Genomic DNA, 13,218 nt, shown 5'->3' with positions numbered 1-13,218 from the left:
GAGAGGGTTGCCCCAGGAGAGGCCCACAGGAGAGATTTGGACCCAACGGGTCCACCTCAGTCTAGTATCCATCTAAATCTTTTCTATCCATATGTCCAAATGTCCTTTAAACATTACAATTGTATCTGCCTCAACCACTGGCAGCTCATTCCACATATCCACCATCGTCTGTGCTGAAAAAGATGGCCCTCAGATCCCCTGTAAAGCTTTAATGCCTCACCTTAAAGCCATGCCTTCTAGTTCTGAATTCACAAAGCCATGTTGACCATCCCTAATCAGATCTTGCCTTTCCAAATGCAGGTAGATTCCATTATCACTTTTTTAATTGAATTTCTTGAGTAAATAATCCAAACTGCCAGTTTTTTTGTTTACACCATACATTCAAAACCTAACATTATATCAATAGACTTTATTTTTACCTGCCGAGAAAGTACCAGGATTGGCCAGAATTCGGATCTGCCTCTAAAGATTTTTGGAGACATTGAATAGCAAAGCTTTCCTTTGTTGTTTTGTCTCCTAATGGCTCTACTGTGTGATGCATCCAGCCTGCAAAACAGGAACACTGATTAGTTATATCACCGTTGCTGTTCAGAAGAAAAAAAACTGCTTTTAATGCAAGGTTCCTCTTAAAGAAAGTAGTATTTCTCAATACTTTAGATAATAAACATGTGAATAGAAATGCTACATTACAGCTTCCGAACTGTTGCAACAGGTTTCCAAATATATTTTCACACAAATATTTTATCAATTTGCCCTGAACACTTTAGAAAACTCGACCTACCTCAGTAAGCAATCTGAGTAGCAGCTACTTTCATGTCGCAAACAGGAGTATTTCCATTCCTCCCAGAATGGAAATCACCTGCTTCCAAACCCTTTCAGTTGCTATTTAGACAAGCAACAAGTGGAATAACTGAAGGATATTATGCGAGTGTAACAAATGTCCAATACTAAAATTTCATCGCTTTCATCTTTACTAGCACTAATATCAAACAAGCAGAGATATAGTAACATATAACCATCCATTTTCATTGGCGAGTTCCCAGCTGATTTAAAAGGAGGGAAAGGGTTGCGATACTTTTGCAAAAATAATTCATAATTCTAACTCTTGTGAACAATTTAATTAGACTTAAGATTCAATCAAAAAAAGAAGGCATAAAAAAAGATTCATATTTATCATTGGGTTTAATAAAAATCTTAACTAACTCACTCCATTTTAATTCAATATTTCATAACATGCGAAGAGAGCAATGTTTTCTGTTGAAGTATTGAGCTTAGATTTAAAGAAAAGGTGCAATTTTAAGAAAATCACCTACACCATTAATCTTAGACAAATAGATAATAATTCCACTCCCTATTTCTTCGTCCAGTCCGATTTTTGGTCGATATCTTATATTGGCAACCAATCTGTCCAAACCTGAATTGTAGGATTTTCAGCCTGGTGTTTAACCCCTCCGTGTGGATGGCTCAATTGTCATCATGTATTGTCTTTCCGCTGACAGGTTAGCACAAAGCAAAAGCTTTTCACTATACCTCGGTATGTGACAATAAACTAAACTCAAACTTGGCGGTGCTGGCTCGAAGGGCCGAATGGCCTACTCCTGCACCTATTGTCTATAACTCAGTACTCTCTCATAAACTTTCGTAATTTAAGAACAGTATGTATCTCTAACTTGCATCTCGAACGTGCATATGTAGCACACTGGCCTCATCATGTGCAGGAAAGAACTGCAGATGCTGGTTTAAATCGAAGGTAGACACAAAATGCTGGAGTAACTCAGCAGGACAGGCAGCATCTCTGGAGAGAAGGAATGGGTGACATTTCGGGTCTGAACCCGAAATGTCACCCATTCCTTCTCTCCAGAGATGCTGCCTGTCCCGCTGAGTTACTCCAGCATTTTGTCTACACTGGCCTCATCACCCCTGTAATGGCAACTTCCTCTTTTGCCATCTTGGAAAACCATCCCTGAATATCAATTTTTCACCTCTTCAAAGTTCTGCTGAGAATCTATTTCTGAGCATTATTTCAGTTCCGTTAGCTTACAGCTTCTTCTAAAATGCTTTCGGTTAAGTTTAGATGTTGAAGGAGACATTTGTTGCTGCAATACTTCACTTACTAATGACAATGCAGGTTAGCTTTCCAGCTTATCAGGTCCCAACAGACCAATCCAATTAGTGCAGTTCCTCCTCACATTTCCCTGAAGTGATGCAACCCATTTTCTCTCACTTACCAATCAACTGCCTTTTAATTCTTTTTGCCACTTACCTACACTAAGGGATAACTTACAACACCTAATTGGCCGTCCAACACACGATGGGGTTCATGAGGAAACCCTACAACCATAGGAGAATGTATCAACTTGGTACAGATAGTGTCCAAGGTGAGAAAGAAACACAAATCACTGAAGCGCGGCTACACTAACGTCTGCACCACAATGCTCATTCTTGGCCAGAGTAATAACAAAATCAATTCAAAGAAAATACATGAACATTTCCAACTAATGACAGCAGGTATAGAGTGAATCTGTTCAATAACATGCAGGAATGATGATCCGATATCCTAATAAACATTCACTGGGAAACAATGAATTTCAGCCAGTCATTTAACAACAAACAAAGCTTTCAAAATGCCATTAATCTCATTCCATGAAACGAGAGAAGACAATGTCTGCAATGGCTGGCTGATTTGCTAATGAAAAAACACAGGCTGCAACGCTGAACCCATTTATATGGCATGTATAGGAGCCAAGTGTGTTTACTAGCTGTCTTAGCATATTATATTATTTTGTATCTTGCTAAATTATTTTTGGACACTTGGGGGTTGTTGTGAGATGCATGGTCTCAACTTCCACTGCTTCGCCGATGATATCCAGCTCCTCATCTCCACCAAGTCAATCTCCACCACCACACACTCTACACTGACAAACTGCATCACTGAAATAAAATCTTGGCTTCAATCAAATTTCCTCAAACTCAACAAATTTCCTCAAACTCAATCAAATTTCCTCAAACTCAACTGCAACAAATCTGAAATCATCATCAACTGCAACAAATCTGAAATCATCATCATCATCATGTAAATTTGTAACTGATATAGTGAACCAACTAATCAGAAAGCAATTTCAGGACCTTCAATTCAAGTTCTTAGAATGCTCCTTGGATGTTTATGTTAACTTTTATGTGGTTGTGTGTCTTGTTGCTTTTTTTTAGTATGGCTATATGGTTATTCGAGTTTCACTGTACCTTAATTGGTACATGTGACAATAAACTGACCTTTAAACCTTTGTATCAAGCAGATCATACCCATTCTTATTTTTTAAATCTTCATCATGCTTTAACCTAGTACAGCAAATACAAACAAACTAGAAGCTAAAAAAATGTTTCTTAAACATGATATAATTTTGAATACTCAGCCACATCTTTGTTGTTTCCTCACTTGCTTTTCTGATCAGTTCCCAAACTTAAATGCACATACAACTCTGCTGCCGAGATACTAATGCACAAGATTGTGTACAACCATTTTTACCGGCCCCTGAAAAATTCTTCATTTACAGATCTCTCCGTGCCTTCGTCTCCATCTCCTGCTCTGCAATCTCTGCTAGCTTGGAAATTTAGTTATTCCTCTTTTGTCCATACATTTACTTTAGTTGCTCAACGATCGAAGTCATGTCTTCTGTTACTAAGATCCAATAATTCCTCTCTTAAATCTTTCTAATTTCTTAATTTTCTTGAAAGATCCTAAAAGCATTTGTAGGAGCAAGTGTAAGGCATTCTCTCCTTCAATTTGCTCCACCATTTATCAAATCATGGTTGATCCATCTCAATATCACTTTCCTGCACTGTCCACAGGGCCCTTGGTTTCTTTCATATTCAAGTCGAGTCAAGAGTGCTTTATTATCATATGTCTTGAAAAGGAACAATGAAATTCTTACTTGCAGCAGCACAACAGATATGCAAGCATACTCATAAAAAATAACAAAGTTGAATATATAAAAACAAAAGAAACAATATAGTACAAAGACAACAACAAAGCCCCAAGTGCAATCAAGGCAGTTCGGAGTTCAGGGTTCTGTTGGAGTTCGTAGTGTTCAATAGCCTGATGGTTGTTGGGAAAAGCTGCTACTGAACCTGTATTGTTAATTTCAGGCTCCTGTGCCTTTTTCCCCGATGGCAGGGGTGAGGAAGAGCGAGATGGCACGAATGAGAAATCAATCTCAATTTTGAGCAAACTCACTGACTGAATGTCCACCACCTGATTGAAGAAAGTCCTCATCATCAAAATACTGAAGGCCTAGCCCTTATTCTGAGTCTATAATCTCTGGTACGATCTTCCTCAGACTGTGTCTACATCCTAACTGCGTTCATCCTGTTTGTTCTCACAAAATTTTATAGGTTTCCGTATTCTAAACTCTGGAGAATACAATACTCATCTAGTCAATCTCTCCTTAAAGAGCAAACTCATCAATCCCTGGAACTAGTCTTGTGAATATTCTACTTCAAGTATATCCCTTATTAGATAAGAAGACCAAAACTGTCCACAATAGTCAAGATGCAACCTCACAATATCCCTCTATAATTGCCCCTCTATTATTCCAGTATTCAAATCGTCTTGCAAGAAAGGTTGTCTAACCACTCAAATCACTTGCATGTTGTCTTGTGCAGAGGATATCCAAATCCATTTCAGCATCAACATTATCCAATCACTCACCGTTTAGAAAATACTCTGCTTTTCTTTTGAATCACTTTATACTCCATCTGATATTTTCTTGTTCAGTCACACAGCCTTTCAATGTCCCCATGAAGCCTCTTTACATCATCCTGTTCTCAAATCTCAATTTAATATATCAAACTAAGTATGACCCTCTCAGTCAAATTGTTGATAGACTCCAAACAGTTGAGGAGCAAGCACCAATCTCAGTGACATCCACCAGTCAAAGGTCAGTTTAATGTCACATGGACCAATAAAGGTACAGTGAAACTCGAATTACTATACAGCCATACTAAAAAAAGCAACAAGACACACAACTACACAAAAGTTAACATAAACATCCACCACAGCAGATTCCCCACATTCCTCACTGTGATGGAGGGCAATAAAGTCCAATCTTCTTAATCTCCTTCCTCTTTATTCTCTCACGGTCGGGGCAGTCGAACCATCCGCAGTTGGGGCGGTCAAAGCTCCTGCAATTGGGGCGGTCGAAGCTCCTGTGGTTGGAGCTCCCAAAGTCAATCTCTAACCAGGGACCGCGAGCCCCACGATGTTAAAGTCCGCAGGCTTCCACGGCTGGAGCTCTAAAGTCGAACATCGACAGGGATTGCAAGCTCCACGAAGGTAAGTCCTGCAGTCTCCCGCGGTTGGAGCTCCCGAAGCCGGTCTTCAGCAAAGGCCGCCAACTCCTCGATGTTTGGCCGCAGTGCAGACGGAGATACGATACAGAAAAAAACACGCATCTCCGTCGAGGTAAGATATTTTAAAAAGTTTCCCTCAACCACCCCCCCCCACACATAAAACAAGCTGAAGAACACTAAAACATACATTTAACACATACTAAAAAAACAATAAAGAAAGAAGGGACAGACAGACTATTGGCGAGGCAGCCATTGCTGGCGTCATCCATTGACAACCTGAGAATGATCCATTTATTTCCATTGCTTTCTGCTTAATAACTCATTTTAAACCCATGGCAGTGAGCTACCTCTAATTTTGCATGTTCAAATCATGTAACTTAGTCTCATATTAATAGGTTGGTAGTTCCCCATTTTCACTTTCTATCCTTTCTTAAATAGTGGGGCGGCATTTGCTAGATTGAAATCCACAGGAACAATTACAGAATCAACTGAATTTTGGAAGACATCAACCAAAACATTATTTCCACTGCTACCTCTTTCAAAGTACAGATGTACATCACGTCCTCAGGATCCATGGGGTTTTAGTATTATCAGCTTCTCCCGTACTGATTTTGGTAATACTTATTTCCTTCAATTCCTCTTTCCTATTTGACCCACAGCTCTCTGCTATTTCATGAATGTCTTTTTACATTTTCATCAAAGGCGGCAAACACAAAGTAGTAATTTAACTCCTCACCCATTTCCTTTTTCACCTTTATAAATTATCCCACCTATCTGTGAAGGGCCCACATTTTCCCTTGGTTTTCCTTTTGACATTCATATAGGAGCTCTTTCAGGCTGCTAATATGCTTCCTGTCAGTTTATTTCCATATCCTACCTTGTCTATCCTTATCAATTTCTTGGTCCTCATTTTCAGTACTCTAAAATACTCGAACAATCCCACGGCCAACTGCCTTGTACAACAACTTAACATGCCTTTCAAAGTAAATGTAATACTACCTCAAATACTTCTATTCAGCCATGCATGGGTTTCTGTAGCATAGAGAAATATGTAGCCATCGCCAGCCCACCATCATACCTTGCGACGGTATTTTCACAATTAAGGCCAATTCCCTTCCTTTCCTTTGTTTAGATTTCAGGCATTCTTCAGTTTGAACCCCACAACTTTCGAACTCAACATAAGATTCTAGAATATTATGGCGACATTTCCCAAAGGCTCTTCCTCCAATTATCCAGCACTCTCAAGTATTTGATGATACCGGACTGGCAATTTTTTCAGACTATTGGATATTACACCTATTAATATTCCCAACACTTTTAATATACATTATTCAAGAATTTTACATCTCAATGAACCTGGTCTGTTCAATAGGAGCATGGGAAATAGGGTCCTAGAGTTAACTTAACACTACATTAAAATCTGCCGTGTGCATTCTCCCTCAGACCAAATCACACATATTCACGTTCACCAGTCGTGTGCTTACTGATCTACACCACCCTCTAGTAAAGAAACCTTTCCCTGTACCTCACAATTAACCACTGCCTTGAATTTAAAATTCTCAGCCTTTATAATTTGAATATGACCTTACCTCTCACCATTTCATCAATCTCCTCCAGCTCAACAACTGTTGACGATTGCCATCCTCTATCCTCGTCTTTTGCTCACCTATGTTTAAATGTTGTCGTCTGAAGTTATGCCTTTAAGATGGCTCTATCCTCTGTAATGCATATCCACTACCCCAAAAACTTCTCAGTTCACTCTCCTTTACATCTGCATCATTGGTTTAGCTTCTGGTCAGCTGCCCCAATAGCTCCAAGTACTCAGCATCCAAATTGTATTACTGGTCTTCAACACACAAGTTTGCAGGTGAAAGTGCCGAACGAGTCCAAGCTTTCCTGTTCGGCATAATCCTAGATTCTGGCATTATCCTACTTAATGCTTTAATCACAAAAAAAAATTCTCCCGTGCGCACGCACCTGTTCACAGCAATTATATGCGGCCTGTTCTAACCAAGATATGCGACATTTGATATAATTTCTCTGCTCTAAATTTTATGTTGAAATTAATCTCAAACCTTGTATTCACCTGCTTATCAAACCATTTCACTACTTTTGGTCTGAGGATCTTGCAAAAAAAAAAAAAAAAAAAAAATTGTGCCACTGCCTGCCATTTCATAATAGCTTTCCAAGATTTAGCTTTATTTGAAACTGAGGAATATTAATTCTTTTAAAAAGTGGTCAGAGGTTTAAGTATAGTTATACATTTATTTAATGCTCAATTCCGGAAAGTAGATTCACTTGGGTGGCAGCAACCCAGGAACCCCGTAAAAAGAAACATTCTGAATGGTAATTTTTTTTTCATGGGACAAGCATGGAATATAATTACTCTAAAAATATTTTAGCATCCAGTATTCCAGCTCCCTTTCCTTTGGATTTGAATTAGAGGTCTACTCCATAGGATTAAAAAAAAAGTTATTTATTCACCCTAATCAATGATCTCAGAATGCAAGCCTAAAAATAGTCACATCAGTATAAACTAGAGATAGATACGAAATGCTGGAACAACTCAGTGGGACAGGCAGCATCTCTGGAGAGAAGGAATGGGGGACGTTTCGGGTCAAGACCCATCTTCAGACTGATGTACTTTTCAGGTGAGGCAGAGGTTCACTTGCACCTCCTCCAACTCATCTACTGTATCTTCTGATCCAGGTGTGGACTCCTGGATATCAGCGGGACCAAGCGCAGGCTCGGCGATCGTTTCGCTGAACATCTCTGCTCATTCCGCCTGAACCTACTTGATCTCCCGGTTGCTAAACATTTTAACTACCCATTCCATTCCCAAACTGACCTTTCTGTCCTGGGCCTCCTCCATTGTCAGAGTGAGGTCCAGTGCAAATTGGAGGAACAGCACCTCATATTTCTCTTGGGCAGCTTACACCCCAGCGGTATGAACATTGACTTCTCTAACCATATCCCTTGCTTTCCCTCTCTCTCCATCCGTGCCCCTTCCCAGTTCTCCGATCAGTCTTACCGTCTCCAACTACTTTGTATATGTTTGCTTTGTTCTTACCTTCTCCCAACTAACAATGATCTATGCTACATTTTCCTTGATCTGCATTTCCCTTGTCCTGTTTTCACATCCTTTGCTTCCTTATCTATGCACTTCCTTATCTGTGTACCTCCCTCTCCCCAGACATCAGTCTGAAGAGTCTCGGCCCGAAACGTCACCCATTCCTTCTCTCCAGAGATGCTGCCTGTGTTACTCCATCATTTTGTCTATCTTCAGTTTAAATCAGCATCTGCAGTTCCTTCTTACACATTCAGTTTAAACTAGGATGCATATTTCAAAAATAACAAAGCAGGAGCAAAAATATATCATAATTGATAAAAAAATATTTGAAGAAACCTAGAATTCCAATCTCTGTAACTCTTGGACTGCAGAGTGGCAAACATAAAGCAGGGAAAGACTGAGCTTTACTACAAAATTTAAAATTCAGGCTCCTCTTAAGAAAAACTGACAGTAGATAATTAATATGAAAGACAAAATATTTGTCTTTTGATCCACATCAGTGTGGATGTACTTTTTCTATACTTCCCATGGGTTGTGTAAAGGGATTGGTTTAACAAATAATCTGGCTTGTGATGCAGACATTACAACACAGGGGGTAGGGCACAGAGGCAGCAACTAGACACCAAGTTCCTTTGGAAGATAGCGCTTCAATGAGAAGCTAAGATTTTAGCACCTGTAGTAATAGGTCAACAATGGAATTGCCATAGCAACATGGCAGGGGTGATCAGCAAACCAGCTTCAGAAGCAATGTGAATAGATTTATGACAGGACACCAGACTGGTGTGATTAGTTCCCAGTTAATGGAAACTAATCAATCTACAACTTGTGGCCAAAGACACAAGTATGTGATACTTTCAAAATAAAGATGCATTATAATTAACTTCCAGTCTGAAGAGACTTTAAAGCATATGCCAAGGCAATAATTACATTATAAATGAAAATCATTTGTCTAGCTTTGAAAGTAAACAACAGCAATTCAATATTTCCATCACTGAAGGAAAATCCAGATTGGATTAATTCTCAAAATATATTTCTCATGCTTCCTGCTTTATCATAAGGGCAGTGAAAATATTATAGTTATCAGCTATAATTGAACTGCATATTTCAAATGGTGTTATCACATCATGAGAAACATTGTATTCTTAATGCTAACATGAAGTCCTGTGTGGACATTTTAAAGTTACACATTTTCCTTTCCATAACTGAAATACACTTTTTAATTAAAAACATCCAAGTTACTATTAAATGTTTAGCTGCATAGATAATTTTCATCACAGTAGCGATGTTAAATGCAAAAGAAAACAAGTGTAATCTTGAAGTTGTAATTTTGTTAAATCAAATTCTTCAATGTATAAATCAGCAACATGCATTTTGAGAAACCTTTTTTCCCCCAAATCAAAAGCAGTTGAGGATTTCTAGCAAAGAAAAGGACTTCCGGTACAAATACAAACATTCGTTTCAAAGGAGTCTAACCTTTATTCAAATGTTGTATTATGTTTATCTAAAATAATATTCAAAATGAAAGAGTATAACATCGCAAAAAGAAAACTTTTATTCAATTCCTCCTAGCTATTTCTAACTGGCAGATGTAACCAAGCTGGATCTGGCTATAAATCACTTAAATTGCAATTTAAGGTTGTGGAACAGGTCAGATATGGTCATATAGAGGCCCAGAGAAAGGGTTACAAAGTTGTTTTGTTGTCTTGGATTCCCCCAAAACTATATGCAGGGACACTCAACATTGCATTCACTTTGACGGACACTATTTCACAGTTCACAATTTAAGTCCTGAATTGAATATTTCAGGAAATATGAATGACGTATGAACGTAATAGATCCCACAACTAAAAAGTTGATATAACCAAATGACCACATTCTGTGACAAAACACTTCTGATTCTAGAGGAACATGTCAACATTCAATGCTTTATGATACTTTCAATAGATACTTCATATTTTGGATGCAACAGAAATTTGTTGATTCCCAATTACCAAGGAACATGAAAAAAAACACTCACCCAGCTGCTGTAAAATATTTGCTTTCACTTGTGCAGAAAGATTCTCTGTTTGCAAAAGTTGTTCGTAGGCTTCTTTTGCAGCACGGTACTTTCTCTGCAGTTGTGAGTTGTGGGAAGAAAAAAAAAACTGTCTAAGGCAAGTTGAAACAGCCCTAAAGCTCTTGGCAACAAACTTTTACAACTTTTATTCTCGGGGCTGTAACTATGCACGTACAAGAATGAAAGATGCTTTTTTGAACACTTCCTTAGTTTCTTTGTGACAGCAATGACATCAATTGCACAAACCGGAAAGCTGGGTTCCACAAAAAACATGGAACAAGGGGGAAGGGACCCTGGCTGACAAAAAAAAAGGATTTCACAACATACTTGCACCCCATCACTGTGTTCTTCATCTACCGCTCAAAGAAAAATAAGTCAATGGTTAATAGACTAGTTAAAATGAAAAAAAGTTAAGTAGAGCTCTGGCTCCAGCAAAATGAAATTAAATAAGTTATGTCTTATTTTAGAGATCACTGTAAAATGGTTTCAGACAGAGCCAAACAATAGAATAAATCAGTAAATGGTTAAAATTAGCAAAGTCCCTGCAACTTAATTGCAACATTGCCAGCCTTTGAGCATTATAACATGGGCTACAGATTTTTCCTATGAGACATAATTTGGAATCCCAAATGTCTTTCATGGGGTGGTGGCAGACAGAAATTACTTTCTCCTATTATAGAATGAATGAGGATAAAATTAAAATACATTTGCAGTAATAATTTTATTAGCCATAAATATAACTACTTGGCAAAAAAACAAATCTGTAAGCAGGCACACGTCAAACTACATGGAAATTGCAAAGTTTATTTAAAGTTTTGCAACTGTCATGAATATTTTATTTTTATATATATAATTTATTGTGTGTGTGTGTATATGTGTGCATGTGTGTGCGCATGTGTGTGTGTGTGCGCGTGTGTGTATATATAGGTGCATTATCTCAATGTATTCAATGGACGGTAGTTCGGTAAAAAATTAGGGTAAAAGCTTACGAGTTCTCTGCAGAAAAGAAAAAATCTAATTATTGTGCCGTAATTCTCATTGCGTTTTAAATATGGATAATATCAATTCCTGCAGTGCTTTCAAAATTAATATTTTTTTCTCTCTGATGCGCAGGACTAACCATTTTAAATAAAGGTGCAGTTTCAAAAAGGTTCAAATTATGATAATATACAAAAATATCTAGCCACATGCACTGTTGGGAGTGTTTCAATACAACAGCAAAATAATTTAAAGTAACAATAGCCACCACTCAGAACAAGTATTTTTAAAAGTTTATAATTGTCTAATTTTACATACCTCGCCTTTCAACTTCTCCTCCCCCCCCCAAAGATTGCCAAACTACATGCAGCATTCTACAACTACGATGTCTAGAATATAATGCGGCTTTGTTTGTTCCAGCAGGGAGCACGTATGAGCTCTTCCATTATTGTCCAAATTCAAATAGGCCATGTAAACTGCAGATGGACATCGAGGAATCCTTTGATTCTATTAACACAAATGCCATGTGCAATATTCAACAAAGCAGTTAAATTCTTGGTATCCTACCAAACGTTGCTTTGTCATTTAACTATAATAGATTTCTACAGGAGCACTGTGGAGAGCATATTAACTGGTTACATCATGGCCTGGTTCGGTAAATCAAATGCCCAAAATTGAAGGAGGTTGTAGAAAGTGTTGGACTTTGCTCAGTCCACATCTTCATCGAAGGGATCTGCAAGAATATTTGCCTCAAGGCAGCAGCTAATATCAAAGACACACACCACCCTAGCCACACTATCATCTCGCTGCTACCATTGGTATGGTGATACAGGAGCCCGAGAACCATTACCTCCAAATAGACTTGCTTATGATTAATAGCTTGATGGTCAGAGGGTTATATAGCTCATATATGTCTGTATGAGTCTTTGAACAGATCAAGCGCCTTGCACCTTGTTGCTTTATTAATTCTTATTCTTATGTTTATAATGATGAACACAACGGTGATCGGGTTGATCACCAACGGTGATGAAACAAAATACAGAGCGGAGGTGCAGAACCTGGCGGATTGGTGCTCTGATAACAACCTGTCCCTAAATACCACCAAGACCAAGGAGCTGATCATCAACTTCCTTGGGTCACACAACGGGGAATACGCCCCGATCTTTATCAATGGGGACAGTGTGGAGAGAGTGTCCAGCTTCAAGTTTCTGGGCACTCACATTTCGGAGGACCTAACATGGTCCAATGACACTGCTGCACTGGTCAAGAAGGCATAGCAACGACTGTTCTACCTAAGAACACTGAAAAAGTCTGGTCTATCTCAACAGCTGCTGACGACCTTCTACCGCTGCACCATGTTGTTGTTGTTGTTGTTCGTCCTTCGGGTTCGAAGATGACCATGACTTCACTTTCAGTTGGAGGATTGGTGATTGTGGGTCCGGAAGTGACTGGTGAGGCCAATCCGGGCCCGGAAGGGACGCCCACACGTAGGACACAAGTGGATGGCTGCTGCAGTGGAAGTGGAGGTAGCCCGGGCCTTGCGCGCGGTGCGTTTCCTCTGGGCCTCTGCAGCGCATCTGTTCTCTGCTGCACAGGCTCCTGTGGTGAGCTTGCTACACCAGGTTGGACGATCCAGAGCAAGAGACTCCCAAGTGCTGAGGTTGATGTCCAAGTCTTTGAGGGACACTTTGAGTCCTTAAACCGTTTCTTCTGTCCTCCTACTGAGCGCTTGCCCTGACACAGTTCTCCATACAAAGCTGTTTTGGCA

At 39.1% G+C, this 13,218-nt stretch overlaps 1 protein-coding gene across 2 annotated transcripts in view; it reads right to left on the bottom strand.

Moving 5' to 3' along the window:
• Positions 1–13,218, bottom strand: part of kdm6a (lysine (K)-specific demethylase 6A) — a 172,451-nt gene that overhangs the window by 57,811 nt on the left and 101,422 nt on the right. For both annotated transcript variants that reach the window (XM_078409220.1, XM_078409221.1), the window contains exons 9-10: positions 10,434–10,527; positions 420–546 (exon numbers count right to left, since the gene is read on the bottom strand). In XM_078409220.1, coding sequence (XP_078265346.1) covers positions 420–546; positions 10,434–10,527 — 221 coding nt within the window. The remainder of the gene's footprint in view (positions 1–419; positions 547–10,433; positions 10,528–13,218) is intronic.

Source organism: Rhinoraja longicauda, chromosome 12, assembly GCF_053455715.1.
Source record: "Rhinoraja longicauda isolate Sanriku21f chromosome 12, sRhiLon1.1, whole genome shotgun sequence".
Lineage (NCBI taxonomy): Eukaryota > Metazoa > Chordata > Chondrichthyes > Rajiformes > Arhynchobatidae > Rhinoraja > Rhinoraja longicauda.
Note: the sequence above shows the minus strand (reverse complement) of the source record. Positions and strands in the feature narration are given on the sequence as shown.